We start from the raw sequence: 27091 nt of genomic DNA, 5'->3' as shown, positions 1-27091 counted from the left end.
CCACTTTCTAGCTGTTGCAGTAATAATGCCAAACCATTGATAATTCCAAGACAAATCAATATTTATCACAAAATGTCATAATACTTCTTAATATTAAAAAACCAAAAAGACATTCTACGTCAAGCAACCTTAATCATTTACATTTTTGTTCTACATTTGCAGCATCATTTGCAAATAATAATATGCATACAATTCTTGAATAACAAACCAAGCTGCAATAAGTGGGTAATAAGTGTATAAACCATAAATGTACCTTTTCTTGTGGAGTCGAAGCCACCAGGGTGAAACTCTCCTCTGGACATGTAATTGTGATTGCATAGCTGAAGACACACACCATAAGGACAATAATAAACTTGATCTGTATAAAACGTTTTAACAATGAATGACAAACCATTTTTCAATCTGTGACACAGACATCAACCTTCACCGCTATGTATGATGTAGTTCCAGAGATATACCCAGATATCAGCCGAACAGCAAGCAACCATCGAGGCTTAATGTTCACCAGCACTGAAGTGCATTAAAACCAGTTCATCTATTAGCCACTAGATGCTGGAGCCAAAGAATTAAGTCAATAAAAAGTGAATGAAGAGAACTCATATCACTTTCTCCAACATGTGTCTCTGGGAAAATTGTTCCATTACCTTGATATTACAGTTTAAAGAGCAGTGCGTTTCTTTTTTAGGGCTTTTCCGCCTTTCATTTTTGACAGGACAGCTAGGTGAGAAAGGGGAGAGAGAGGGGGAAGACATGCAGGAAATCGTCACAGGTCAGATTCCCTGGACTTCTGCGTCGAGGCATAAACCTTTCAGTATATGTGCGCTGCTCTACCACTGATCCAACCCGGACACGCAGTGCGTTTCTTTAAATGACAGCCATAATGTTTGCTGCTAGCTTGACCCGCTTCAGCTCCATCCATGGGCAAACAAATGATCTAATAGGGATTTTCTGAGTGGTAAACTCAAAATCCAGAATCTTTTCAGACCTGGGTGACATCACACTGTGTCCATGTTTGTGGTATCAGCAAACAATGCTGAAGCTATAGGGTAACATTACTGTACATGTTGGGGTGGATGACATGTCTTATGTTCATATTTATCATCATGAACAGTAATGGCTTTTTTTTTTTTTAAGATTTCTTTTTGGGCACTTTTAGGCCTTTACTTGACAGAAGAGCTGAAGACATGAAAGGGGAGGGGGGAACGACATCCAGCAAAGGGCCGCAGGTCGGAGTCGAACCCGGGCCCGCTGCGGCGAGGAGCAAGCCTCCACACATGGGCGCCAGGATGGCTCGGTTGGTGGAGCGGGCGCCCCATGTGTGGAGGTTTGCTCCTCGACGCAGCGGGCCTCTCTGATTTTTTAGCCACATCCATCACTTTCTATTAGAATTAGTCACGTTAGCTTTGTTATTCAGTTTGGATTAAAAAAATAATAAAATAAAATAAAAACTCACAGTCCGCTGCTGTCTTCAGTAAGTGGTTTTGCCCACAGACAGGTCAGAGGGTAGACGTGATGTGTGGAGAACTGCAGAGAGAGACACAGCAGCGGTTCAGGTATTTTATCACCGTCTTTCTGCAGATGTGGGACATTGATAATTCTCACATTATCTGAGCCTACCAAATCAATGTTTACAGAAATGACCAAATCCAGATTGTGTGAGTGAGAGAGAAATTACCCATATATAGTTGCCTCTTTACATGTCTCACTGTAGTTTTGAATATTCTTGTGAATAAGGGAAGTTATACAAAATATCACCAATGTAATTTCAGTTTTACTAGTGTGTGCATGTAAGGAATGTTGATTTAGATGTCACTGTACGGTAACACCACTACCTAATTCTGTTACAAAAATGACCTACTTCGTCCACTGAGTTTGGACTTTCATGGTATTAGATTAATGGGTCCACATAACTCTTGTAAAAAAACTAAACCAAACTTAAAAAAAACAAATATTTCACAAAGCATATATTGGGTTTTTCGATTGTTTGTCTTATCTCAAGTAAGTTTCAAGTCTCTGATGGGTTTTGGGTTTTTTCCCTATATACTGGAACTAAAAATAAGGTTTCCTTGAAGGTAGTGAATCTAAAAATCTACAGTATGCTTAATTTTTTAACCAATGATTCACCTAAACAAATTTTAGTTTTGTTAATCGCTATACTCAATACTACTGAATCGCAATAAATCAAATCTGCACCAATGTATCGTGATTAATCAAATCGGGACAAAAGCATATTGTCTGTCCCAGCCTTAATGCTTTAGAGAATGCTTAGCAACAATGCCACGTATCTGTGATTTATTGATGCTTGCAGTATAACTTCATCCAGTTTAACTAAACAAAGCTCAACTATTAAATGTACTAGGCAAGATGTGTATCCATGTGCAATGCAGGATTAACACCATACTAAAGGTCTGCTACACAACACAACACAGAACATCAACCCAAAACCACAGAGAAAGAGAAATGGTACAAGTTTCACCACTATCTGCTGTCTATTAATACACCAACCAAAGAAAACAGATAGGAGGGCAAACTATTAGGCAGGATTCAGTACCAAACTATTTTATACTGAAACAAACACAAAGTAGAGAGGGAGAGACACACAGGACAAGTCAACAGTAGATATGTTGTCATCTAATCAGTGACAAACACGTTGTCTTGTTGCTTGGGTCTTGGTTCAGATGCTTTTGAAAGCTATGCAGCTGTGAGTTGCATCCTTTCACCAACATGAGCTACTGCAACTATGACCTCATCTACAGTATTTTCAGCACTGATTGATTAACGTTACGGTTGCAAACATGTCTTAACCCAAATCCACACACACAGCAGCCTGTTTGGTAGACAGACATCAGGACAACATGTACAAAATAAATATTAACACAGAACATTTGCAATGCTAAGGTGTGCAATATTACAAAGCCCAATAATAATTCAGTTAGTCTACTCTCATTGGGGTTAGGGTTGAAAAATAAAAAATAAAAACATTATAACCTATAGGATTTATTATTGTAAGGCTCTTGGCCTGAACTACATAAGTTTATACTAGGTGTGCCTACTAAACTGGGAACTGAAAAATGTATTGGGTTTTGCATGAAAAATCTCTATAACGTTACAGAAAGTCCTGTGTTAACATTTGTTTGTTTATTTATTTGCTTACTAATCCCTTGTGAACCTGTCAGAGTGTAAGCACTGAAGAGAGGCCGACCCGCCCATGCTGCTGCAGCGCTAAGCTCAGGGTGGTTAAACTGGTTGAAGGTGAAGTTTGGTAAACTGGTGCCAGATATACTTACAAGGCTCTGAGAGGGAATGGCAGCCTAGGTGAATAAAAGATACAATGTACAAATATAAACTTTATTAACAAAACATGGTAGATGTCAAGAAACTACAGGAGGACAGATCCAGTGGAAGCTTTGTCTGATGTGAACGAGACTAACAAAGATCCTGCGGATTTTCTCTGATGTATAAAAAAGTAGTTGTTGTTGTTCACTGTAAGACAATTTGAAGTTCATTTAAAAAGTTTTTAACAGATGGGTCCGTTGTGCTCGCTCCACCCTATAGTAGGCATCGTTAGCCAATCCTATTTACATATCAACTTCTGTCTGTAAAGAAAAAACTGGTGTCCATCAAGAATTTAAACTACCTAAACGTAAGAGAAAAATAATATAATTTGGATCTTTTGTTGTACAGATTTTCTGTGTTTGCATGTGTGTGTACCTGTGTGTGCACCAGTGTGTCATTGAATAGTATGAACCAGTGGTTGGAGAACCGCCCGGCATTCTGCAGAGTCAGAGATCTGTTGCTGCTTTCACACAACACACGACGCTGTGGGAGACGCAGGACCTCCTGATGAACAAACATACATGTACATTTGCTGGTTAGACATCTGACAAACAACTGTGTCTTACACTTTAGAGTAGATAGACATGCTGCATTTATGAATTCCCACCTTGAGACTTTCTGTACAACTGTAGAAAACACTGCTGTCAGCTGCAATCCTCCCATTTTGGTTTCTTTTCTTTTACAAAAGTCATCATTTTGGAGTTAGGGTTTGGGTTACCCTAACCCCAGCCTTACCCCTTGACCTAACCTCAGCTATCAGGTAACCTAGAGAACTCAAGTGGTAAAGCTCGTATTGGAGTACAATTACCCAAGTGGTCAAGTCAAGGTCAAAAAGCTCTCTTTGTGAATAATAACAAATGTAAAAGGAGCAAACAGACAGCAATGGTTGCTAAATTAAAATGTTCCTGTATCCTGTGAGCAGGAACAGCCTTAGTCCTGGGTAGTGAAATAAATGTCACACGTAGAGTTTAGTGGTTTAGGATCTCAGAGATATTATTTTGACGAGCATACTCTCTTTGTCTTCTGTGTATCGTAGTTTGGCAATGTAAAATCTCTCAGCGTTTTCTCACCCAAACAGTATAATCAGGAAGAATGATAGCAGGTCTAAATAACTTAACAAAGAGTGGTACTCACAGTAGTTTTTCCAGAATGGGTCTTCCAGAAGAGGAAGGTGGTTTCAGCCTCCTTCTTCTTCCTCAACAGGGACAAAGACAGGGAGTCATACTGACCACAGCCCTGATGGAGGGACTGATACTCTGTAGTTATCTAGGTGGGAGAGAAATTAAGAGAGGTTAACTGTTTGTTTTTTTCTTCTTTCTTTTAAATTTCAGAACATAAAAATGGGTCCACTTGACCGGCTCTTACAGAAAGTATACCTCCATTAACAGATCACAGTTCAAAATACACAGTACATCCTAGCAGACTGCCTGGCCACTGTAACAAATTTGGACATTTTAATTCCCACAAAATGGAAGATACAGTGGAATATTTTCTACTCCACTGTATAAATATATGAGGACTGACTTCATCAAAATAACAACAAAGCACACAAGAATGCATTAACTTCTGCCAAGACTGCAACATTCTCAAAATCTGTTATTATGATAATAGTAAATACATATAAAGTATGTAACACTGCCCACAAAATAACCAGTCTCAAGAGCTTGACAGGAGTGTAATTATGTTAAGGAGACTGAAAAACAATGGAGGAATGTCTATTACCAGTAAACAGTTTTGGAAATCACCAAACAGTAGTTTCAGTAGTAAAGGCATATTCTCTTCACATGTTGAACATGGAAATAAAAATCTGCTAAGCTTTAGTTTGTCATTTTAAATGTATTTTATTTACTGCTAAATAACTCAATTTCATATGTAAATGTTTGTTATATTATTTAAGATACAGTATCTCTAAGCTTGTTTTTTAACCATTCTTACTATATCTTTATAAACTATTTATCTATGAAGTTATTGATAAAAATTGAAGCTAATGCAATATCAGTAATAAGTTACGATATATCCAAAGTTACTCATGAGAAATAAACACATTTGGAAAAGGTGGAAGAGAAAAGAAAAAGAGAAGATCAAAAGAGTGTTTGAGTAAACAGAACAGAACAAAGAGAGAGCTTCCTCCTCACCACATCGTAACAGGCTGCCAGTTTGAGCAGGACTCGGCTATACTGGTGGAGTTGCTGCAGAGGCCAGTACAACAAGGAAACCAGATCAACATCACCACTGACAGACTGGTCTGATACACACAGCTGAGCAAGCATGGCCTGCTTAGAGCCTAGACACTCACTGGACAGAAACGCACAGAGAGACAAAGAGACATACCACTCAAGACTCAATTATCTTCAGTATTTTAATCTAAATATGTGTCTGTTTTCAGTTGATGGGAGCAAATCCATTTGCTTTTCTAAAAAATGTCCGTTCGGCAACTCTGCACAGGATCACTTCCTGTGTTTTAGGTTTGTGGTTTGTTTTGGATACAAAAAATACAGAATAGCTGGCTATTTAGCACGAGCATGATCATCAGCATTAATGGTGAATGTTATCTCTGCTAACATTGGGGTAAAGCCAAGTGAGGTTAGCAGGAAGTGAAAACAAAGAAAAAAAATAAAAAGGCGCTTACAGTGAGAGTTTATGGAGTGATCGGAATCCGCCCATCACGTGGAAGTCGCCTACTGAAGAACAATACCTAGAGAGACAGCAACAGAGAGAGGGAGAGATGTTAATTTGGGTTTTCACTAGATACAATATAAAAATGTCAAATGTACCAGTAAGTCCTGGGTAAAAAACAACTTGTACTCTCCGTCTACTCTCCATTGCCAAACTACGATACACAGAAGACAAAGAGAGTATGCTCGTCAAAATAATATCCTTGTACTCTCTAGACTGTTTGCACTATCTACTGTCAACAGAAACTCTGTAAGCGTTAACTTTATTTGCTCTGAAAAATCAATGGCACCTTTTACGTTAAAGGTCATTTAGCTGACGCTTTCATCCAAAGTGACTTACAATTGCTATACATGTCAGAGGTTGCACACCTCTGGAGCGACTAGGGGTTAAGTGTCTTGCACATTGATTGATGTATCACAGTGGGAAACAAACCCAGGTCTCCCACACCAAAGGCATGTGTCATATCCACTGCACCATCACCACCTTCCTGTTTTGTGTTTTAAACCCATGTAACTGGTTTTCCAAAATTATTTCCAGCTAATCAGTTTACAGTTTGGCTACAGTCTGGACAATAATAATTCATTCAAAAAGCATTGTATTCAAACAGATTTATGCAGTCATTGACAGTACATATATTGCATGGGGGGTCTTTTGTTACAGAAGTGGACCTTTAACATTGAGATAAATAATATAAGCTGCTATTTACTGTAATTTTTAACTGTTAAAGCATATGTAAAATAATGGTGTTAAATGAGAGTTTAATACAGGTTCTTTACTGGCACTACAAAACAAAATGGGCTGAAACACAAAGTAAATGAGAGGAACATTAAAGCACATGGAAAGTTAAACTGGGACTAAAACTCCAAGAAAATCCACAATAACCAGAAGACATGTAGAGGTATATTTGCTATCAAAAATATGAGAATGTCGGTATTAATAAATACAGTATGGGCTTTTTGTGTGCTGAGACAAAAAGGTGAACCTTACTCTTTATAGATGTCCAGAAAGTGCTCAGCATGTGTCAGCAGGGGAAGGGAAGTGACATCACAGCCCTGCACATCATGCAGGAAGTAGCTGAGTGACGTGGAGTGTCGACCGATCAGGACGCTCAGACGAACAAAACTCTCGCAGAGGGAGAAGAAGAGATGAGTGCATGGCTCACCTAACGACGGACACACGCTCTCTGTGCAGGAGAACACACAGACACAAATATTAAGTTGATGCTTTACTACTAATGCACTTATTAGATGCTCGGAATGTATTATTTCACAGATAATTTGTTATATTGTATGCACAGTTTTGTTTCTATTTGCAACAATTTCATATGTTTTCATTTACATTTAAGAGGAACATTTAAATTCACATATTCAAAATCCCCAATGATAAGTGGGTCAGGGATGGAAATGCAGAGTAGATGCATAACAGCAGTTGGTGCTAATCAACAAAGACGGAGCCAGTACAGAGACACTTTCACCTCTGTTGCGTAGCGGTGTGAGGAGGCGCTCCATGACGGTGCTTGACCAGCAGTAGAACTGTCTCTCTCTGGAGGCCAGCTCATGGATAGCTGAGATAAAACCCATGACATTCTGGTCTGCCAACACCGCACAGCTCTGACCGCCGCTGCACACAGTGCTGATGTAACCCATCTACACACAGAATAATTCCTTGTTAGTCATACATTAACAGGATTCCAGTATTTTGTGGTTTCTCGCTGTTGCTTCTAATGTTTTGTAATGTCTCTCAGCTTTCTCTTGACTTTCTCCCTTTGTTCCACGTATGTCCACCAGATTTCAAAATGGCAGCTGTGAATGATTACCGTCTCTGTGTGGTGAATGTATCTGTTGTCTGTTTAAAGATTTCGGTCAATACCGCAAATATAACTTTATAAAGGATACTTCTTTGTACTTTAACCATACTGAAGTAGGAGTAATAAACCACAAACAGTTGTGTTAAGGAGCTACAAACCTCCATGCAGAAGGGCAGCAGGGTGGGTCTGACTGTATAACTCTCCACACTGTTGGGGGACCTCTGACGTGAACTTTGACTCTGGTGGGACTTCGGACTCGGCGCTGACGTTGGCTCCTGCTGCTGGCCGCAGTACAACAGGACTGGCTGGACACAGTCTCCGTCAGCCAGGAGGAGGGAGTGGCTCTGACCGGCTGACACGTCCCAAACCCGAAGACCATCAGACAGCTACAGTGGCCAGCCAGGGACAAAACACAGAATGCTATTAGTCTATTTACTGATTTGTTGTAGATCTGTTAGTGTGACTACAATATGATTACTTTACTGTACATGTTTACATGTTACCTGGCACACAGTGCTATTTTCTTCTCACTAGCTGTTATTTCAGCACATTTGCATTCATACTGTATGTCCTCGAGTATGTTTTACAGTACGAACGACATCCCTCTAATGATATGTTCATTTATAATTTTCAGTAATACATTTCTGTGTAATATGCTGTCAGGATATGGCATAAATTAATTGATTTATTGACTGATTGATTGTGTGAATGACTGAATTTGTTTCAGTGAATAAAAATAAAAAATGAGAAATAAGAAATAAGCATTTCAAGAAATAAATCAATATGTGACTAAACATGTGAAATACTGTAAATTAGTTAAGCACTGAATGAATTAAAGAAGAGACATGACTGATTGCTCTACCTTTGCCTGTTGAGGTACAGTGACAGGACTGTTGACATGACCGAGCTGTCCACACATGTTGCTGCCCCATGAGTACACCTGGAAAACAGCAAACAGATAAGTTAGTTGGTGTAAATGTGTGTGTGCTTAAATGTGTGTGTGCTTAGGTTACTTAGGGTAAGGCATGTATTTGTGATGGTTAAGGAATAGTGTCAGGGGCCAAGGAGCATATTATGTCAATGAGAGTCCTCATACAAACGTACAATTAAATGTGTGCTGTGTGTCTGTTACCTGGCAGTGAGCAGTGAGAGCCAGTGAATGGTGTGACCCTGTGGCGACTTTGATCACTTCCTCCCCTGTCAAAGACTTGATACACAGAGGCTGGAGTCTGGACACACACAAACACACACTGTAACAGCTTGTCTACATTGGAGGCGTTTCAGCTGTGTTTTTATCCAACACGCATGTCTGCACAGGCCACATAACGGCTTGAATTTCACTAGCACTGCTTACACCTAAACACAACCCAAAGTGTATTTTCAGTATACGCACGATTTACATACTACTACAGTGACTATCTGACTGTGCTAACATGCTGCTCATATTAAACAGATTGTGTAGACATTGTGTAAGAGTTATAAGTCTAGTCTTGTGTATTTCATTTCTTTGTGACTTTTAAAGCAAGTGCATTTCACGGAATTTATTTTCTTATCTTGTCATGTAAAGTAAGTACTATCACACAATTACAGCATTAATATAATAATTATTATATTAATTATTAATAATAAATATATAATAATTTATTTTTAAATGTGTTGATGACGTTATACTCATCGACTTGTGCTTCTTATCTAACACAAGTCGTGTATTTACATTTAAAATCTAACTAATTAACTGTCTTTGATTAAGTGATTTTCCCAAAGGGCCCTATTTTAACGATCTAAGCGCACGGCATGAAGCACCTGGCGCGGGTGCATTTAAGGTGTGTCCAAATCCACTTTTGCTAGTTTAATGGAGGAAAAAAGGGTCCGTGTGCCAGGCGCATGGTTCAAAAGGGTTGTACTTAGTGTCTTCATTAATTCATAGGTGTGTTTTGGGCGTAACATGCAATAAACCAATCAGAGTCCCCATTCCCTTTAAAAGCCAGGCGCATTTGTACCTTGGCACACTGCTATTATGATGGCGGATATTTAACATTGTATTTCTAGTTTTAATCTTTTGCATGTTTGTGTGCTGCTGCGTGTCCCTGTGTACGTGTAACAAGCATAGTGTGCGCGCGCTGTACACGAGCCTAGGCGCATTTTACAAATGCGCTGTTAAAATAACAATGAAATGCTGCGCTATTGACTTTAGACCAGGTTTTTGTTGGTCAATGGCGCAATCACTTTCCGCTGCCTCAAGATAGCAATATGCCAAGAATTCACCTGAACACACCTCCCTGTAAGACCAGCACACCCCTGGGCGCACAGATGGGCGCAGGTGCATTTGCTATTTTAATGTTGTAGCCGCTGGATGGGAAATTATGGTCGGTCTTAAACTAGCAAAGACACTTGTGTCGGCCTTTGCGCTGTGCTGGGTGCAAGATAGGGCCCATAGTGTTAACATGGCTATAACGGCATGGCGTTTTCACATGGAGTCAGTGAAGACTGAACCTCCAAATCTGTTGCAGGACAAACTGTTATACTGACGGTTTGTGTCAAATTATTTTCTTTTATACTGATTTATGTTAATGTATAAGAATATATTATATTATAAGTATTGCAGCTATAAGTGGGTATTATAAGTGGGGATATACTATAAGCGTATGTGTGTACTGTAATGTGTCCACACCTAGCGAGCTGATCTCCGTGGCCCAGTTGCCCCTCAGACCCGCGGCCCCAGCTCCACACTTCTGTCTCCAGAGACGGCAGCCCATCTCCAGCCTCCTCTGCTGCAGCAACAACCTGGGACCAACAAGCAGAGGATGGCCTGTAGGCACAAGACCGCAGTTGCCGTGGAGACCCTGAAAGAAAAACACATGGTAAAGTCCTGGTAACAGTGTTGTTTCAACCAACTGAACCATCACCTACTAGTTACATTTGAGCATCTGTCAAGACTGCAAAAGCCCTTCATCCGTCATACGTAACAGCAGCCACTACAAACAGAGGAAGTAGATGATGTGTCTCAAACTACAACATGACGAAGGAAATATAAGACATAAACAAAAATCTATATAAGTGTCACATATAACAAGTATAATGAGTCTGTAGCTGGTCTGTGTTGCCTTATCTCCACAAACAATGTGCACCAGAGTTCACATACAATTTTCTCACCAGCCTAAATAAACGTTTGTTTATACCAAACAGGTTTGGTATGAACACGCTCTAATAACCTAGTGAGCTCCTAGCATCCCAACAAGAGATGAGTTGTGTGGAAGATAATGAAGTTGTTCAGCCACACAGGCTAAATACATAAAGCTTTTGGGGACTACTAAAACTGAAAAAGGTCTATATGGGGGATGGTTTTAAGATCTGTGTTGAAGGATGAGGGACTTTCATTCTGACACTAATGAAACTAAAGTAAGTCTACTGCGGTGCGTCTGCTAATCACAATTTCCCTAAAAGGTCCAACCATGTATTTTGTGGCACTATCGATACACTTCATACATTCTCCTGTGGATATATAAAGTGTAAAGAGACTTTAAATGATTAATTGAGCATAATACAATTAAGGGTAAAACATCACAATAATCGTCATTTGGCTTAGGCAATATATTGTGACTAAAGGACTTTCTGATTTTTATGTGTAGTCATTTTTATTATCTTATAATAGTTCATTATTATGTTATCTCAAGAAAGCAAATAACGTTATCTCAAGATAATGATACATTTATCATGTGAGCATGTGTATGCTGTAATCTTGACTTTCATATCAGTTGATCTGAGCTGTGACATCAGATGCAGGAAAACCCATTATTGTTCAGTACGTCAAAGTGAAAGGCAAACACAGGCAGACACTGTATTGTGTGTTTCCATTGGAGATAAAATGTGTACTTGTTCCTTGTTAGCCAGGCTGCAACTTCACAGAGACAACCCATTTCAGTGATTCTGGGGATATTGTTTACTTCATTGGTACCAGATCATGTATGTGTATTTATGTATATGTGTATTTGTGTCTGTGGTGGCACATTCAAATCTTGCAGGTACACTTAGTATGAAGCTTGAACCAGTTAGCTTAGCCTAGCACAAAAACTGAAAACAGGGCGAAACACGTTAGGCTCTGGCTCTGTCTAAAGTTTAAAAAAAATACTACTACCAGCAACTCTAAAGCTAGCTAAAACATGTTAGCTCACGGCAAAATATTTCTTGGTGAACAGCCTCTTCCAGTCTTTATGCTGAGCTAAGCTAATGGGCCCCTGGTTCCATACTCAAGCCAGGTTTATGGTTGCCGCGGTGTTCCCGGAGTGAGTTGCGCAATCCATAAAACTACGGCTGTCGTTTCCAGCGCGAAGGCTTTGTTGTGCCACATGGTCGTGCACCTCTGAATTTCTGTAACCCGGCGCACGCTGGGCTTTCAGTTCAACATGGTCGGCTGGGAAGACTGGCCGAGCATGTTCGCCTGTACAAACATCTGTACGATTCTTTATGTACAGACCACAGGGAGTCAAACAGCCTTAAATATGTGGTCAGAGAGAGACACCATACCGGGAAAAGAAGAAGCATTTTGCAGAAGTGGGCAGGACAAAGTGGAAACAGGAAGCATGGACAAGTTCGAGGGCAAGCTTTCCGAGCAAGTGCACCAATAGCAACTGCATTCTGACTGGTACCGGATGCCAGGACTCTCAGAGTGACTGCAAGTCTCTCTTGTAAACTTACTGGGTTAAGATGAGACTTTTATGGTGAATGAAAGGCTTGATCCGACGAAGTAGGTCATTGAATCGTTGCGCAGACATTCTGAAGTATTCAAATTGCTTCTCTTCGTCTATCATCCTCATTTCTTTCACAAAAATATTGAACTCACCATATTTATGTCTGCCGTTATTCCAAGGACGAACATTCCACCTTCTTTTTCTTCGTTTCTTTGCAAGCAGGCTCAAAAGCAGCTGTTCTTCCTTATCCATTGACTCCCAATATCATCTTAGCCACCTTTGACATTGACGTCAATGCTGCTGCAAGTTCTGCCATTGTTTACCTACTTCTTCTAGTCCGTAGAAATAGCAAAGTCGGTAGCCTTTCCTCAGTTGCGACACTTCTGTTCAGGAGAAGACTGCAACTAGTGTCGCGACCACCACGCGTGGGTATAAATCGTTATGGTGCTCCCATGACGTCACACTGTCGCGCGACAGGTCGGGAATGGCGAGTATAATGAGCGTTTTAGGCCCCACAACATATTATTATATTTCTCAAACGTGCTGTCAAGTTGTTCACACCCTACCATTCTTACCACGGGTGGGTATTCCAGGCAGGGAGCGTCTCCTGTTTGTTGCTGCTCTGCCCTTCTGGTTTATATTTGTGAGACTGGAGCTTTTCTGCCCCTGCAGGGTCTGCTTCTCCGCCTCCAGACAAAGCCGAACTTCTTCCAAACACACTGGGGAGGAGGAGTACGCCACGGCCACTCCACTGCATAGGAAAGCAAATACACTGTAGATGAGAGTCTGTTGGTATGTGGAACACAGATAAACACTATCTTTGTTAATTTTCTAAAGTTAAGCTTGACTTGTTGTTATTTTCACAGTGATTAAACGGAGGTGAAGTAGAATCACTTGAATAAAATGAAGATCGACAAAAATAGCACTAAAAATGTTCTCTCTGGAGTGAAAACTTCTCAACATGACTTTTTTATGATTATTGAAAACACTGATGAATTGCACTGCCTAAAATTCTTAACCAAAGTGTCACATTATCAACTACTGAAAACTTGGTCTTACTTGTTGTTTTGACTCTTGTTTGGCGAGTCTTCTTTGTAACTCGAAGTCAACAGATCCGTGGAAGGAGTTGAGGAAACACAGCTGTCATCTGGAGAGAACAAGGGCAGGAGAGAAGGAATAAAAACATTTTAGGAGAAAGAAAATAGAATGACGGGCAAACAGCTATGAAGAAATAAACAAATAAACCAACCTCAAAACAAAGGCATAAGGAACAAAACTGAATAACCAACCTGAAGTGTAACTGCTCAGTGAGTCGGTATCTCCCGGCCCGGTGGTGTGGCGCATCTCGAATGAGTGACTAGAGAGTTTCTGAAGGAGGTTCTGAAGCTCTGTCTCGTCAGGGAAAGCAGAGTTCTTATTGGCTTCCCAGCCTGACAGGGGATGAGACTTGGGGCTGCCATCTGTGTCAGTGAGAGGGTGAGTGTGCCCAACTGAAAGATTCGTCCTGAAGTTTTGCAATGAAAGAAAGGGAAAGAGAGCAGAGAGCTGAATTAAAAACTGAAATAGAAAAAGTTTAAATGCAAAAACATAAAAATGTAGGCATAAAAAAAGAAACCCATAAGTTATTTAATACCGTACTGTTTAGTGTTAGATTTGCCATTTTCAGAAAATGGACATGAACCGGCTGCAGAGCCAGGGCTGCTTCCAGCTGACCTTCCCCGAGATTGGAACTTTCGCCTGGGGCATCTTCTTCTGGGAGAGGTCTGGGAATGCAAACCAAACAGGGGCATCAACCAGGGCTAAAATAGCTGAACCTCTAAAATGAGCATAGATACTTAACCGTAAACATTTTTTACAGCGTCTAGATTTTGTAATCTTATATCTTTCTGGTACAACAATATATTAGGTCTGCCCAAGCATATTCCTTTCTTTAATTTCTCCTTTTTGGAGTACAGTTACCTCGCCTGTCATGACTTCATTCAGCTCCACCCCCAGGGGACAGTAGTGACCAGCATCAACTGCAAAGGGCTCCTCCCTTTCTGTCACTGAATAGTGAGGCGACCGACCCCGCTCCCTCGTCTCAGTGGGATTCTGGCTGTTCTGTGGAGGTAAACTGCGAACCAGGGCCAGGCTGTGATAGGCACCACAAGCCACCTGTGGGAAATAAATAGAGATGGTGTTTCTGGAAACAGAACATAGTATTCTTTGTAATTTAAATATGGCAATGAATATATCAGGAAGAGAAACTACCTGAATGACATGTCTGCCTGCCAAGTGCTCCACCTGTGGCAGAGATAGAAATAATACAAATGTGTTTATTACATTTAAATACAGTTTTGTCAAGTTCTCACATGCAAACACATACCAAAACGCTATTGATTCTCCACCAATCAGTGCAAACATTTAGGGCGTTTTCACACCTGAAAGTCCGAACCAAGGTCCGGACCAAGGTTCATGTTTTTGTTACATTGTATACATTTGATCTGGTAAGTTTTGGTTTCACACTGCAGTTATGCAAGTGCACTAAAGATCTATACGTGACAAAACTACGTCCTGCCGTCATCACATACGCAAGCTGCGTCTCCAGATACTTATAATTGATTGGTTTGTAGACAGGCGTCCCCGTCCTCTCGTATCCTCTCTCTGTGTCGGAGTTTTTTCAACTGACTGCTGCTCTCCCCTACTGCCGTGGCTCTTTTTGTTTTGTTGTTGTGACACGGGACTTTCTTTCTGGAGCATTTATTCAGAGACAAACGGAAACCTACACTGTACATTTACTACCACTTAACAAGTAAACTGCTGATGTATTCTCTGCTCTGATAGCCGACAGCTGTCTGCTCTGAGCGCATTCACCGTCACACACTCTCTCATGTAGCCTGCACACTAAGCACCGAGCTATTCCTTAAAGGAGCATCCCCGGTCTTGTAACACAAGGAGAGCCTGCCAGAGCTGCTTGTATTTGGTCCGAAAGATCCAAAAAATGCTTTCACACTATAAACGAACCGGACCAGTTTCGGTTCAGTTTGACCGAGACCACCTTTAATCGGACCAAAATTTGGTCTTTTGATCCGGACCGTGATCCGGGGGAGGTTTCACACCTGTAATTTTGGTTTGGATCAAACTACAAAAACAAAATAGTATAAACATTGGTTCAGTCAATGGTTTTCATTCTGACTGAATTTTGAATGATGAAATTCAATGAGCTTTAAAACAAATTACCTTCTGTGGTCTCCAAACAGGGAAGGTGTTGGTGACCAAGCCAAGCTGGCAGCCGCTACCCCACGCCCACACCTCGTTCTGGGCCGACAAAGCCAAGCTGTGCTCCCGTCCAAGAGCCAGGTCCACCACCCGAACCACTGCTGGAGGAACAACCTCACTGTCCACCACTGTGACCGGGCAAGGCTCTGGAACTAACACAAGATTTTTTTTTTTATACATAGTTTGCCCGACATGTATTAATTGATAAATACCAAATGACTAAATTAGAGAAAGGAAAATGTAAAATATATACAGTAGGGGCAATGACAGAAGAAAAAAGTAAGTCTGGGCAAGTAGTGGGTAGGATTCAAACAATCGATGGAATGTGGGAAGAAAAGACGTAAGGAAGTTAGGAAGTAAGGTGTTGACCAACCTGTGATGTTTGTGACTGTGCCCCTCTCGGTCAGCCCACACTGTCCTGCAGTGTTCTCCCCCCACATGTAGACATTGCCCTGCTCGCTCAGCGCACCGCAGTGGAAACCACCAGCAGCCACACGGACCACCGTCTTCCCCAGCAGAGAGACCTCCAGCACCGGAGCAGACACCGGGATGCTCACATCCCTCCACAACAGCTCTCCAAAAGAATACACCTGTCCACCTGGAAGACAGCAACAACTGAGTGGAATTCTGACTTAAAGATGCCTACTGACCCAAATTTTCCCAAGAGGATGAATAAAGTATATATCTGTCTATCTATCTGTTAGAAGTAGCAGCTTAGGGTAAAAGCATTTAGTTGTTTAAAAATGTATGGAAGGAATATTACTGTTGAAGATGTAATGATGTAACCACAGCAGAGTTCAGAGCAGGAATTTTGTTACAATCCCCAGATACAGATATACACAGAAAAAAGTATCCCTTTCCATTACTGGTGGGACAACATCATATATATCAAATATTATTTTCACTAGGTTGAGAATAATTATTTTAAGTCAGAAAATGATTATGCGTGTAATAGCACTGAATCATTACACAGGCCTGCTTTCTCACACACACAAACACACACTCCACTACCCTGTGTCAGCAGGAGTCCATGGTGTTCTCCCAGGGTGGCCTGCAGGACAGGCCTGGACAGGAGCACTCTCTCTGGACAGAGTTGCGTACTGGGGCCCGCTGACTGCCAGATGTGGAGCAGTCCTTGCTCTGGAGGTGTGTGGGCCGGCTCATCTGCAGGGCTGCAATAATGCATGCCAATGAATCAATAACATTAGCCTGAAATGGGCCTTAAATTTGGACATAACCTGAACTAAAAGGCTAAATACATTATGTCCAAACCCAAACCAGCTGAATACCAGGTAAACCTGGCAACCACCATCCAGTTCCAGAAACCTCCTGAGATTGTAAATGTTGAAATGTATTGTGGTTTAGTGACACAAACATTCTCTTAAAGTTGGATTAAATTCCGACTCATTTATCTGTCGACTGATACTTGTTTGTTCAGCACCTGCAGGTCCTGACATGCAGTTATGTTTTGAGGGAGAACATCTTTAAGTGACTCACTCACACTCAACTGGACAAAAATATATTAAAGAATTGCAATGCAAAGGCATAAACACTGGCCAGACACTCTTTTGACATGGGTATCATATTTAACCATCTTTATATAGTTTGTCACATGTAAAGCACTTAGAACTGAACTAATGGTATTAAAGTTGCTATATATCCTAATTTAAGTTTAACTGAAAGATCAGTGGTCTCACACTTAAAAGGAAACACAATTTGGCATTTTGCTTCAGTATTCAACATGTTTCCAGTGGAGGTTGCTGCGGAGATATAACGAGGACAGGGGCTGCGCTAATATATGTGTGTGTGTGTGTGTGTGTGTGTGTGTGTGTTACCTCTCATCTCTGTTCTCCATCACTTCAGACTCTCCATTCCATGGGACAGTAAAGGCATCTTTATTAACATTTTTCCAAAGCTCTTGACTTTCGTTCACCCTCAACAATAAACCAGTTCACAGGAGCACGAATAATCCTCTGTACTGTTTTGACACCTCTTTGATTCATCTGGCTTCAAGTGCTTGTTCTTTCTAAAACACCTGTTTGTAAAAAGAAAGATTACAAAAATATATACAGTATTTTTAAAGTGAGGCATGTGCAATAAAGGCAGGTCTCAGAATCAGAATATTCTTCATTACGTTTGCAGTTACAAATGCAACTTGAAGGGCTACAGGTGACTGTCAAGAGAGGATAAGCTAAACTAAATTTCATTTTAGTGTGCTACGGAAATCAACAGTGAACTCTAAAACTTGCTTGACATTGGTAATCCATCATAGTGAATATTTAGTCACCTTATTAGTGATACATTAATTCATGTATATTGCAAACATATGCTTGTTAATATATAATAATCTTGTTTGACAAAATAAGACTCGAGGTCTACTTACTATATCTTTTTCAGCGGTTTTGAAATGCACCTTACAGTCTTCATCAGTTTGCTCAGAGACCTTGATTTAAGATTATTTTTTGTCAAGCCACTGACGTTCATTCCAAGTTGAAGAGTGAACTTGTGTGATGTTCAGTCATGAGCTAGCTAGTTTGTAATGGTTCCACAGGGAGCAGGAGTGGTTTCTTTTGATCATTGCTGGATTCTGCTGACAAGTCACAACAACTCCTTACCCAGTAAAACTATTTGAGTTTTGTGTTATTGTTGCTCCATGCTCCATACGTGCTTTACATTAAAAGCCATAACGTTAACGTTATATTACCCCGTATCATTGGAAACACACATCACAACAACACAGAACTAGTAATTACTCTAGAGTTAACATAAAGTTACACTGAGATTAACGTTAACGTTAGCTAATTAACAGCAGACATGTTCTGTCACCGAGTGAAAATAGAGACGATTGTCATATCTTGCCAAGTATACATTCGTCAATATTTAACATATAGCGAAATTAACTCCCCCCTTAAATACAACATGAAGGTAGTTTATTATTAAAATAAGTGAGGTAAAGCTAGTACACTGAAGTTGGTTAGCTTAATGCTACCGCTGCTACAGAAGCTAACGTTAACTAAACTTACCAACTGCCAGGTTTAACTCGGGAGAAAATCGCGGAGATGTGTGAATGAGTCCGGATAACTGTGTGTAGCTGCAACGGCAGAAACACTGAGCTATGTCATTTTTTTTATTCCAATCAGTGCTGCGCAGTGAAAGCAGAAGTTGTCTGACAGTTGTGTGTTGTTGATGTGAGCCACCTCTCCGATGGCAGCCGGGCAGGGACAAACACTGCGGCGGTGCCACACCTGTTGCTGCGGTATGTAGCTAAATGACGCAAGGAGGTTCTACTCTTACATTTCCAGACAGTACTGCAGTCTGGCTGCCAGCGCCAGCATGTCCTTTTCACATAGGATAGGCCTAACGTTACAGTTATCCGTACCTTCTTTGAACGGCATCTGGCAACATTTGCATGTCCTAGAATAATATAAGTATTGGATAAAAGATGAGTTCATGAATACATTAAGTGTAAAACAAGTCGGTTAAATACTCTTTTGTCTGTTTGTTTTAACAGCAATCTACATGTTTGTAAAGTTTTGCAAATAAAATAAAAAAATAAAAAACAGCAATCTACCAAGCTAGCAATGTTAGCAAACTGGATGGATAGTTAGCTGTTTTTTCATGTGGTACTTAAAGCCAAAACGATTTTTGTCGTACTAAAATGTAACAATATCCACTGTAATACTCAACATGTACTTCTTAAAACTACATGTAAATATCAAATAATTCTCCAAAATGTGCAACTGTTATGTGTTACAGTAAGACAATAGGCCCAGCTAAGGTCAAACTACTTTGTAAAAAAATATGCTCAAATTGACAATGTATGTGAAATGAGAAGAAAAAAAAACAGTCACATATGCCAGCAAAAAAATACCACTCAATTGAGTTTATTGCAAAAAGTGCCCACTTGTTAACAGGTCATACACCAACAGAAAAATAAAATACCCAACTAGTTATGGGAAAGTGCAAGGAATGTCAGCTTTGGTTTTGTATGCAATGTTCATCAGCCAGACAGCTGCCTTCCAGAAACTAGAGTCCAGGTGGGGGTATTGCACCAAGCAGGATTACCCAGCTAGCCAGTTACTATAACTTTTAAAATGGCATGCAGCAACTTCTCTGAACATTTGTTCATAAATAACCATTATCGATACTTATGACTAATTGACACCTAATATATTCAAGTTTAGTTTTACAAATCCAGATTCAAAACATTAAAAACTATAGTCCCTAAGACCTAAAACTGTCCTAAACAAAAGTGGCTGTCTGATGAATACATTGCCTGGCATGCCTTCACAGGGGTCAGAAAAAAATTATTCCTTTCCTTTTATAGCCCAAAATTCTTTCTAGTTTCAATAGTTACCTACACAACATGGCAAACAAGTAATTTAACTACTTGAATCATTATGCATAACGAATGTACTTGCACAATGTTAGTTAAACTACTAGTTCACTACTGCCCAACACTGTGTGTGAATGTATGTGAGAGCAGGATGGGTTCCTCAGCTGTATGTTGGAACAGCAGAGGTCTCCCTCCTTTGAGCTGCAAAAGCAGCATTAGCTACACCTGCCCTTTTCAGGCTCAGATTGCTGCCCAGTTGTTAGGCACCTGGACCTACAAGAGGTACGACCACACCAATGACACATTTACACTTACCAGGGTTTAAAATGTAGCCTGTACAAAGTAAGCCTGTGAAAAATGTTCTTGGATATATACAACATAAGATAACAAAGGATTTTTTGCATAACATGTTATTTCAAAGGTTGAATTTTTTATGTGATGATGTTGAGTTGTTTTTAAAGTTTCTAAAGCAGGACATCTTGTTTTAAGTTCTGTTTTTATTCAAATTGTCCTTTTATTATACAGAGATGGTGTGCAGTCCTCAACAGAAAATTACTACAAAAAGTTTTCCATGGATCTGGTGTCGGGTTCAGTGAGTCAGCCTCTGGAGAAATACCTAAAGGTAAGTGAAACATCTGCTCATTTGCTCCCCTACATTTTAGTGTGATTTCATTACAGCTGACTCACACACCACCAATGCTCAAAAAGGGATTTTTTTTGTCTAAGAGTGACTCTGATATATTACCAAGTAAAAAGTGATTTAAACTAAAACATGCTTTCTGCTGTTCTCAGTTGCAGGAGACCCAGTTGGAGTATCAGAGATCATCACAGCAGTGGTCCTTCTTGACCCTAACAAGGTGAGTCATATCACAAATGTAAAAATGTCTTTCAACAGTCCTCAATCGTATTACCTTATGGTTCCAAAACCCTTGGCAATCTACAACTTTTCAGTGATGGAGTTCTGGACTCTCTAAGCTGAACCACAGTTTGTTAGGCTATCAAGCCCGTGTCTCATCATGTTATCTACAATTTTACTCCACACTATATACTGTATAATTACATTAATAGATATACACAGTGTGTCTATGTATACTGTATGTGTATATGTATACTGTATATGTATTATATATATATATATATATATATATATATATATATCTTTCACTGCTACATCCTTTTTTTTCCTTTCCTTTCTTTTCACCCATGTTCGTGATCAGCTCTTGTTTGCCGTTTTAGTGTTTTCTATATAAAAGTGTTCAGCAGGTTTTGGCTCCGACTTTTACTGCCTGCAGTAAAACAGGCGGAAAAAATGAAAAAAGGAACAAGGGCAGGGAATCCAGAGAAAGAGTGTCTACATTTTTGCCTTCTTAGAGCTTGAACACAATACATTAAAGGATCACAACTGCTGGCAGTAGCTTCTGGGTTCTTAAATGCAGCATGTGCTCCTTTTTCTGTCTAATCTAATATTCAGTTTTCACCACACAAACATCTTAGTGTTGTGAAGTTCAGCTCTTTAAAGACACACTGTTGATGTCATTGTTGTTCATGTTCTATTTTCAATCCATTAGCATCATATTGGATTATTGTAAATTCACCAGTCCCTTAGTTAAAAACTCTCACCGTAACTTCAACCCACCACATCAGCTGACTTTTGAAGTTAACTTGTGTTTTCAATTGTATTTCTATGCAACCATAACGTAACGTTGGCAATAATCTGCATTTTACTCAAACAAGTTTACGTCTCTGCACAGTCGTCAAACTGTACAGAAAAGAGAGGAAATTACCGCTGACTAGGACTAGGAAACACTATATCATTTGTAGTAATTGGCAAAGCACTGGTGTAGTCCTTAAAATAAAGAAGTGGGCTGCATGATCATGCAACAAGCTACTGAATAAGTCCTACTTGCAACCGTCATATTTGTTGCAGTTTATAGTTAATGAAAAATCTGACATAACCTGCTATTTCAGAACAAATTTTGACCCCCATATTATCCCTGATCGTTACATGCATGCGTGTACACGCATGCGGATGCACACACACACACACACACACACACACACACACAGTAACCCCATGTCGTGACCTGAGCAGCCAGCATTTGTCCAAACCCTCATAAACTTCTACTGCTGCTGGAAACAACACAACCTGGATTTACTAGACTGCAGAGGCTGTTAGAGAGTGTGTGTGTGTGTGTGTGTGTGTGTGTGTGTGTGTGTGTGTGTGTGTGTGTGTGTGTGTGTGTGTGTGTGTGTGTGTGTGTGTGTGTGTGTGTGTGTGTGTGTGTGTGTGTGTGTGTGTGAGTGAGTGAGAAACCATACAGGGTTGCAGCCAGGCCACAGAGACACAGCAAGCCTGAGAGAGCGGTTTGATTGACCACAATGTCGTGAGGAGCAGAGGAGTAGGTAACGCACACCAGAGCACTCTAAACTTTGCCTCAGAGCTTATATTGTGTGTAACTGTAAAGAAAAATAATCCAGATTTGTAATAAACATTTATTGCAATTGATATTTGTTTGTTTCTGTAAATCCTGGGTCACATTCAATGACAACGGTTTCCTTTAAAAGCATATTACTTCATCAAAAAAGGGAGAAAACTAGAGAGAGCTGATTTTTTTTCCTCCTACATAACTTCTATATCTGGTAATTTTGACTTAACATCCTGTACTGATAAATATTTGAAACTTGTGAGATCTTGTGATTCACTTTACTTAATATTAGAATGATCTTGGGATTCCTGAGAGTTGTAAAGTAAAGTAGTTAACTACAGACACAAAGATAAGCCGTAATTGCAATTTTTGACATTCTCATTTTAGGTCAAACAGACATCACTGGTGTACTGGTGTGTTCTCAACAGATGAATTCAGTCAGCTTTGCATTACTGTCTTTATCAGTTTTTTATTCACGTGTAGTCTGATGCCAAAGGAAGAAACATTTAACTTTGTTTTAGACAACAAGGGAGGGGTTTAATTTTAACTATCTGGCACTGGAAGTACTGTGCATGTGTGTGTAGGCAGCGTATTTAAAGAACATTGGAAACACATGTCTGGAGCCTGATAAAAACATTTTAGGCACAGGGTAATTTGGCATGATCTTCACACACGCACGCACGCACGCACACACACACACACACACACACACACACACACACACACACACACACACACACACACACACACACACACACACACACACACACACACAAACACACAAGCTTGCTCCCTTGGATGGAGGAAGTTTGACCTCCTGGGAAACAACATTTACATGCATTAAATATCTGGACCAGAAACACTAAAGAACTTTAATATAAACTAAATTAATTTAGTTTAGTTAATTTAAAAATATTCCCATTATCCCAAAGTATTCATTACGAGCATAAAACCATACACTGTATGTCCTGCATGGGCTGCAATCTATGCAAGATGTACATTATATAACACATTTTGACAAATGTACAATGGCAGATATATGTTCAATGTTTTCAAATCTGTAAAGTTAGACAGCAGCAGGAGATAACTCTTAAAAAGGTAAAGGAGATCATGTCTCAATTTTAGCCTTAACTGGAAAGAGTTTTATACATGGGTTTGGATGAATTTGGGTTTTCACGTTACGTTCATTAAAACAATACAAGCACTTGCACATGACAGGCCACGGGTATGGATTAAGACGATGGTGCAGTGCAGAGTTTTGGAACTTGGAGCAAGAAAAAAAAAAAATGATGAAATGGCACTGTTTTTGTCTGCGCAGGGGAATTGAAGAGAAGGGCAGGGAGACAGCATCAACCACCATGAAGATCTGCATCATCCCAATAAATAATGCTCAACCCGGCCTGACAAGGTGAGGACTAAAACTTTAAACATTCATTTTTAAAATGAATGTAAAATACAATATATACAACTATGCATAGTGGTTATTGTTTACGCAAAAATGTGAAAAGAATGTTAAAAGATCAAACTGAAGATCTCAATAAACCAAATGTTGCTCGTTCATAGTCTTTTCCATGTCCTACTTTTAGGACATGGAAAAGCCAATCTAGCCAAATCTGTTATTCTTCTTGGAAATGCTCCACCACTGAGACCTTTTTTTAGTTTTTACAGCATAAGTTTAGGGATAGGTTAATCACGAACCATTGTGTGATCTCCATTGGTATTCAAAATGAACAATTACAGAGAGTTTGAGGCTTTGAAGGCATGTTATTGATACATCATTGATTTGGCATTGTTTGCCTCATTCACACTACAATGCTAGACTGGTGTTTTGAAACGTATCCACTCTGGAGAGCGTATTCGAAAAGCTAGGTTTTTTAGGTGTGAAAAACACTGGCTTAGTGTGGACTTGACAGAAAAAAAGAGTCATAAAAAGAGAGAGCGGTGACCATCTGGCTCTGGTCAAACTCCCACAGAGGGTGATGATCACTGTGTGTGTGTGTGTGTGTGTGTGTGTGTGTGTGTGTGTGTGTGTGTGTGTGTGTGCGTGCGTGCGTGCGCGTGTGTGTGTGTGTCCTGCAGTGAAAGGTGATGACCACAGCTGTGTGTTTGACCTCAAAACCGCAGGAGGCCTCCCCCCTCCTAATCTTCTTCCTTCCCCTGCTCCTATTCTCTATCTTCCTCTTCCTCCTCTCCTCTGTTTTCTTTATTCCAATCTCTTGATCGATTCTCAATCAAAACCACACCATCAAAATACATAAAGTTTACTGAATACAAGCCATGCAAGCAAAGAGAGCTCTGTGTAAAGCTTAGCGGGGCAGCCATCGTGGTTTCACCTCCTCTATTATTTTGCATCAATTAGCACATCTCCTCCAAGACTGCTTTGTGTGTGTGTGTGTGTGTGTGTGTGTGTGTGTGTGTGTGTGTGTGTGTGTGTGTGTGTGTGTGTGTGTGCTCACTGTGGGGGAGGGAAAGTAAAGGACTTTTGTGTTTAGTCAAGGAAATAACAGAAGAAATTTACTGTGTTGCTTAACTTAGTCTGTTAAACCCAGTCTATCTGAGGGGTCATATACAGCATTAGAATTGTTGCTATGGTTATATACAGTCTAATATTGTTGTAAGTTTCCATGACAGTCCCTTCGGTACTCTGCTTATGGTGTGCCCTAGAATGACAAACCTTTCTAAACTACTTGTGTGTTTTGAGCATGTTTTTGTATCTGTTCTGTCTACGTTAAGTGACGCACATATGCACATACAATATGATCGACAAACATCACAAAATACTTTCATATTACCAATTTCACAATGAGTACCAACCACAAATTTCCATTCCAAAAAGTACTTTAAACTCCCTCCTCCAAGTATCATTCAGGCTAATGCTCTGTCCCTAGACAAAAAGTAGAGGAACTGAACAAGCGACACAACTCTTATTAGATGGTTAACAATAGGAGGGGCTTTTATGTAGCAATATTTGCCTCACACAAGCTCTCAGTGGAGGTAGAAGGGTCTTTCTTTAATAGTTCATAACTTGAGATGTAAGGCTACATCCACACTAATACATTTTTGTTTAAAAACGCATATCTTTTGCTACTTTTAGGCCTTGTGTCCACACTACTCTGACTTTTCTGAGCCCCTAAAACAGAGACATTTGGAAACACTGCTGACCCCATTTAAGTTTAAGAAAACTCCAGGGTTGTTCCGCAGAGGGTGGGGGGTGGGAGAGGGTTGTTGTTCTTGTTCAGTTGTATTTTTCTGTTCTGTATGTTAAAAAATATATAAAAATAATAAAAAGTTGATCTTAAAAAAAAAAAAAAGAAGCTCCGGGGTTGCATTGTAGTCTGGATGGGCAGAAACAGAGACCTTTGGAAACGGCGACGCACATCAGTCTTATCGGTTAGGTAGGCTTACATACCATTCACCTTACAGTTCCACCTTGTCGTCGGTCCAAGCACATAAATCCTTGGTCTTACTTTACACCATAGTTGTTTTTTCTCCCAAGTATTTTCAACTTATACATCCATGATTTTCAACCACAGAGTAGTGTTAGAAAATCTGCTTCCTGTCTACACCGGCATGCGCATGTCCAGTGTATGTGAATGGTTATGTGATATGTGTTGTCAGGCTTGTTAATATGGACGGAGATCCTTTCTTATATGGAGCCTAAATGCTTGTGTGGACGGAGAACAAAGTAGTTTGAATGTAAGACTCTTCTATCCCCCTCGAGAGGTCAGGTTCATTACTCAAACTGTAGTTTACATTCCACAACAAGCAGAAAAAGCTAACTCCATGGATGAACTGAATGATATTATCAGTGGTTTGGAGAATGTCCACGCTGAGGCAGCTTTCAGTTTCAACAGTGCCAGCATATAAAAGGTTCTGTCAAAATATTACCAGCATGTTAACATACTAGAGGTTGTGCATATTGGACCACTGCTATATGAGCTTCCCCTGCCCTGCCTTTGGGAAAGCAGATGATATCGCTATTCTCCTGCTCCAACCATACAAGAAAAGATTCAAACAGGACAAACCAGTTCTACATAACTGTCCAGTGTTGAGTGACCACACAATTGTTACTTGAGACTACAGACTGACAGACATCTGATGGCAACATGAATATAACAGTGACTCTGTCATAAGTTATATCACAAAGGGCATTGATGACATTCCAGTGTTTTCCCTAGTTTTATAAAAACCTTAGGTGCACATATTTGGCAGAGGATTTAGGGTTCATCCCTCAAGAAAAGGCTTTTCAATTCATAAAAAAGAAGAGGTTTAACATCATTTTGGAGCATTATTATTACAATATCTGTGTCTAAAACGTTGGAAAAGCTAGAGCTAATAAAAATAAATAACACTGTTTCCTTTAGGAATTTTTTTTAGCAGTGGGGGCAGATTCCCCGAAGGCCTTGCCTTGCCTTACAACCTCAACCTGTCAGTCAGTCACCAGGGCATAAAATACACTGTTGCGCCTGCTTGTCTCAGAGGAAGTGTAAAACAACAGCACTGCGACCGCTTTCGGCTCACCATTAATATCATATCGTGGTGAACGGTGTCTGTGTGAAGTTTT

The 27091-nt window shown here is 40.1% G+C and overlaps 1 protein-coding gene across 4 annotated transcripts in view; it reads right to left on the bottom strand.

Moving 5' to 3' along the window:
• The window catches only part of LOC144525094 (alsin-like), a 33994-nt gene extending 15007 nt beyond the window's left edge, over nucleotides 1–18987 (bottom strand). For 2 of the 4 annotated variants that reach the window (XM_078261586.1, XM_078261588.1), the window contains exons 1-24: nucleotides 18789–18987; nucleotides 17601–17800; nucleotides 16777–16937; nucleotides 16139–16363; nucleotides 15727–15917; nucleotides 14758–14790; nucleotides 14467–14661; nucleotides 14146–14270; nucleotides 13797–14011; nucleotides 13567–13654; nucleotides 13083–13258; nucleotides 10491–10662; nucleotides 8952–9048; nucleotides 8682–8759; nucleotides 7978–8205; nucleotides 7487–7658; nucleotides 7000–7195; nucleotides 5966–6031; nucleotides 5472–5631; nucleotides 4471–4602; nucleotides 3712–3840; nucleotides 3288–3311; nucleotides 1454–1524; nucleotides 254–320 (exon numbers count right to left, since the gene is read on the bottom strand). In XM_078261586.1, the coding sequence (XP_078117712.1) occupies nucleotides 254–320; nucleotides 1454–1524; nucleotides 3288–3311; nucleotides 3712–3840; nucleotides 4471–4602; nucleotides 5472–5631; nucleotides 5966–6031; nucleotides 7000–7195; nucleotides 7487–7658; nucleotides 7978–8205; nucleotides 8682–8759; nucleotides 8952–9048; nucleotides 10491–10662; nucleotides 13083–13258; nucleotides 13567–13654; nucleotides 13797–14011; nucleotides 14146–14270; nucleotides 14467–14661; nucleotides 14758–14790; nucleotides 15727–15917; nucleotides 16139–16363; nucleotides 16777–16937; nucleotides 17601–17620 (3021 nt within the window). In that variant the 5' untranslated portion in view covers nucleotides 17621–17800; nucleotides 18789–18987. Of the gene's footprint in view, nucleotides 1–253; nucleotides 321–1453; nucleotides 1525–3287; nucleotides 3312–3711; nucleotides 3841–4470; nucleotides 4603–5471; nucleotides 5632–5965; nucleotides 6032–6999; nucleotides 7196–7486; nucleotides 7659–7977; nucleotides 8206–8681; nucleotides 8760–8951; nucleotides 9049–10490; nucleotides 10663–13082; nucleotides 13259–13566; nucleotides 13655–13796; nucleotides 14012–14145; nucleotides 14271–14466; nucleotides 14662–14757; nucleotides 14791–15726; nucleotides 15918–16138; nucleotides 16364–16776; nucleotides 16938–17600; nucleotides 17801–18148; nucleotides 18209–18788 lie in introns of those variants that run through there. The other 2 variants (XM_078261587.1, XM_078261589.1) reach the window with 2 other exon arrangements.
• Between the last annotated feature and the right edge of the window lie 8104 nt (nucleotides 18988–27091).

The sequence above is a fragment of the Sander vitreus genome, chromosome 11, assembly GCF_031162955.1.
Source record: "Sander vitreus isolate 19-12246 chromosome 11, sanVit1, whole genome shotgun sequence".
NCBI lineage: Eukaryota > Metazoa > Chordata > Actinopteri > Perciformes > Percidae > Sander > Sander vitreus.
The sequence above is the reverse complement of the archived record's forward strand: the minus strand, read 5'-3'. Positions and strand labels throughout refer to the sequence as shown.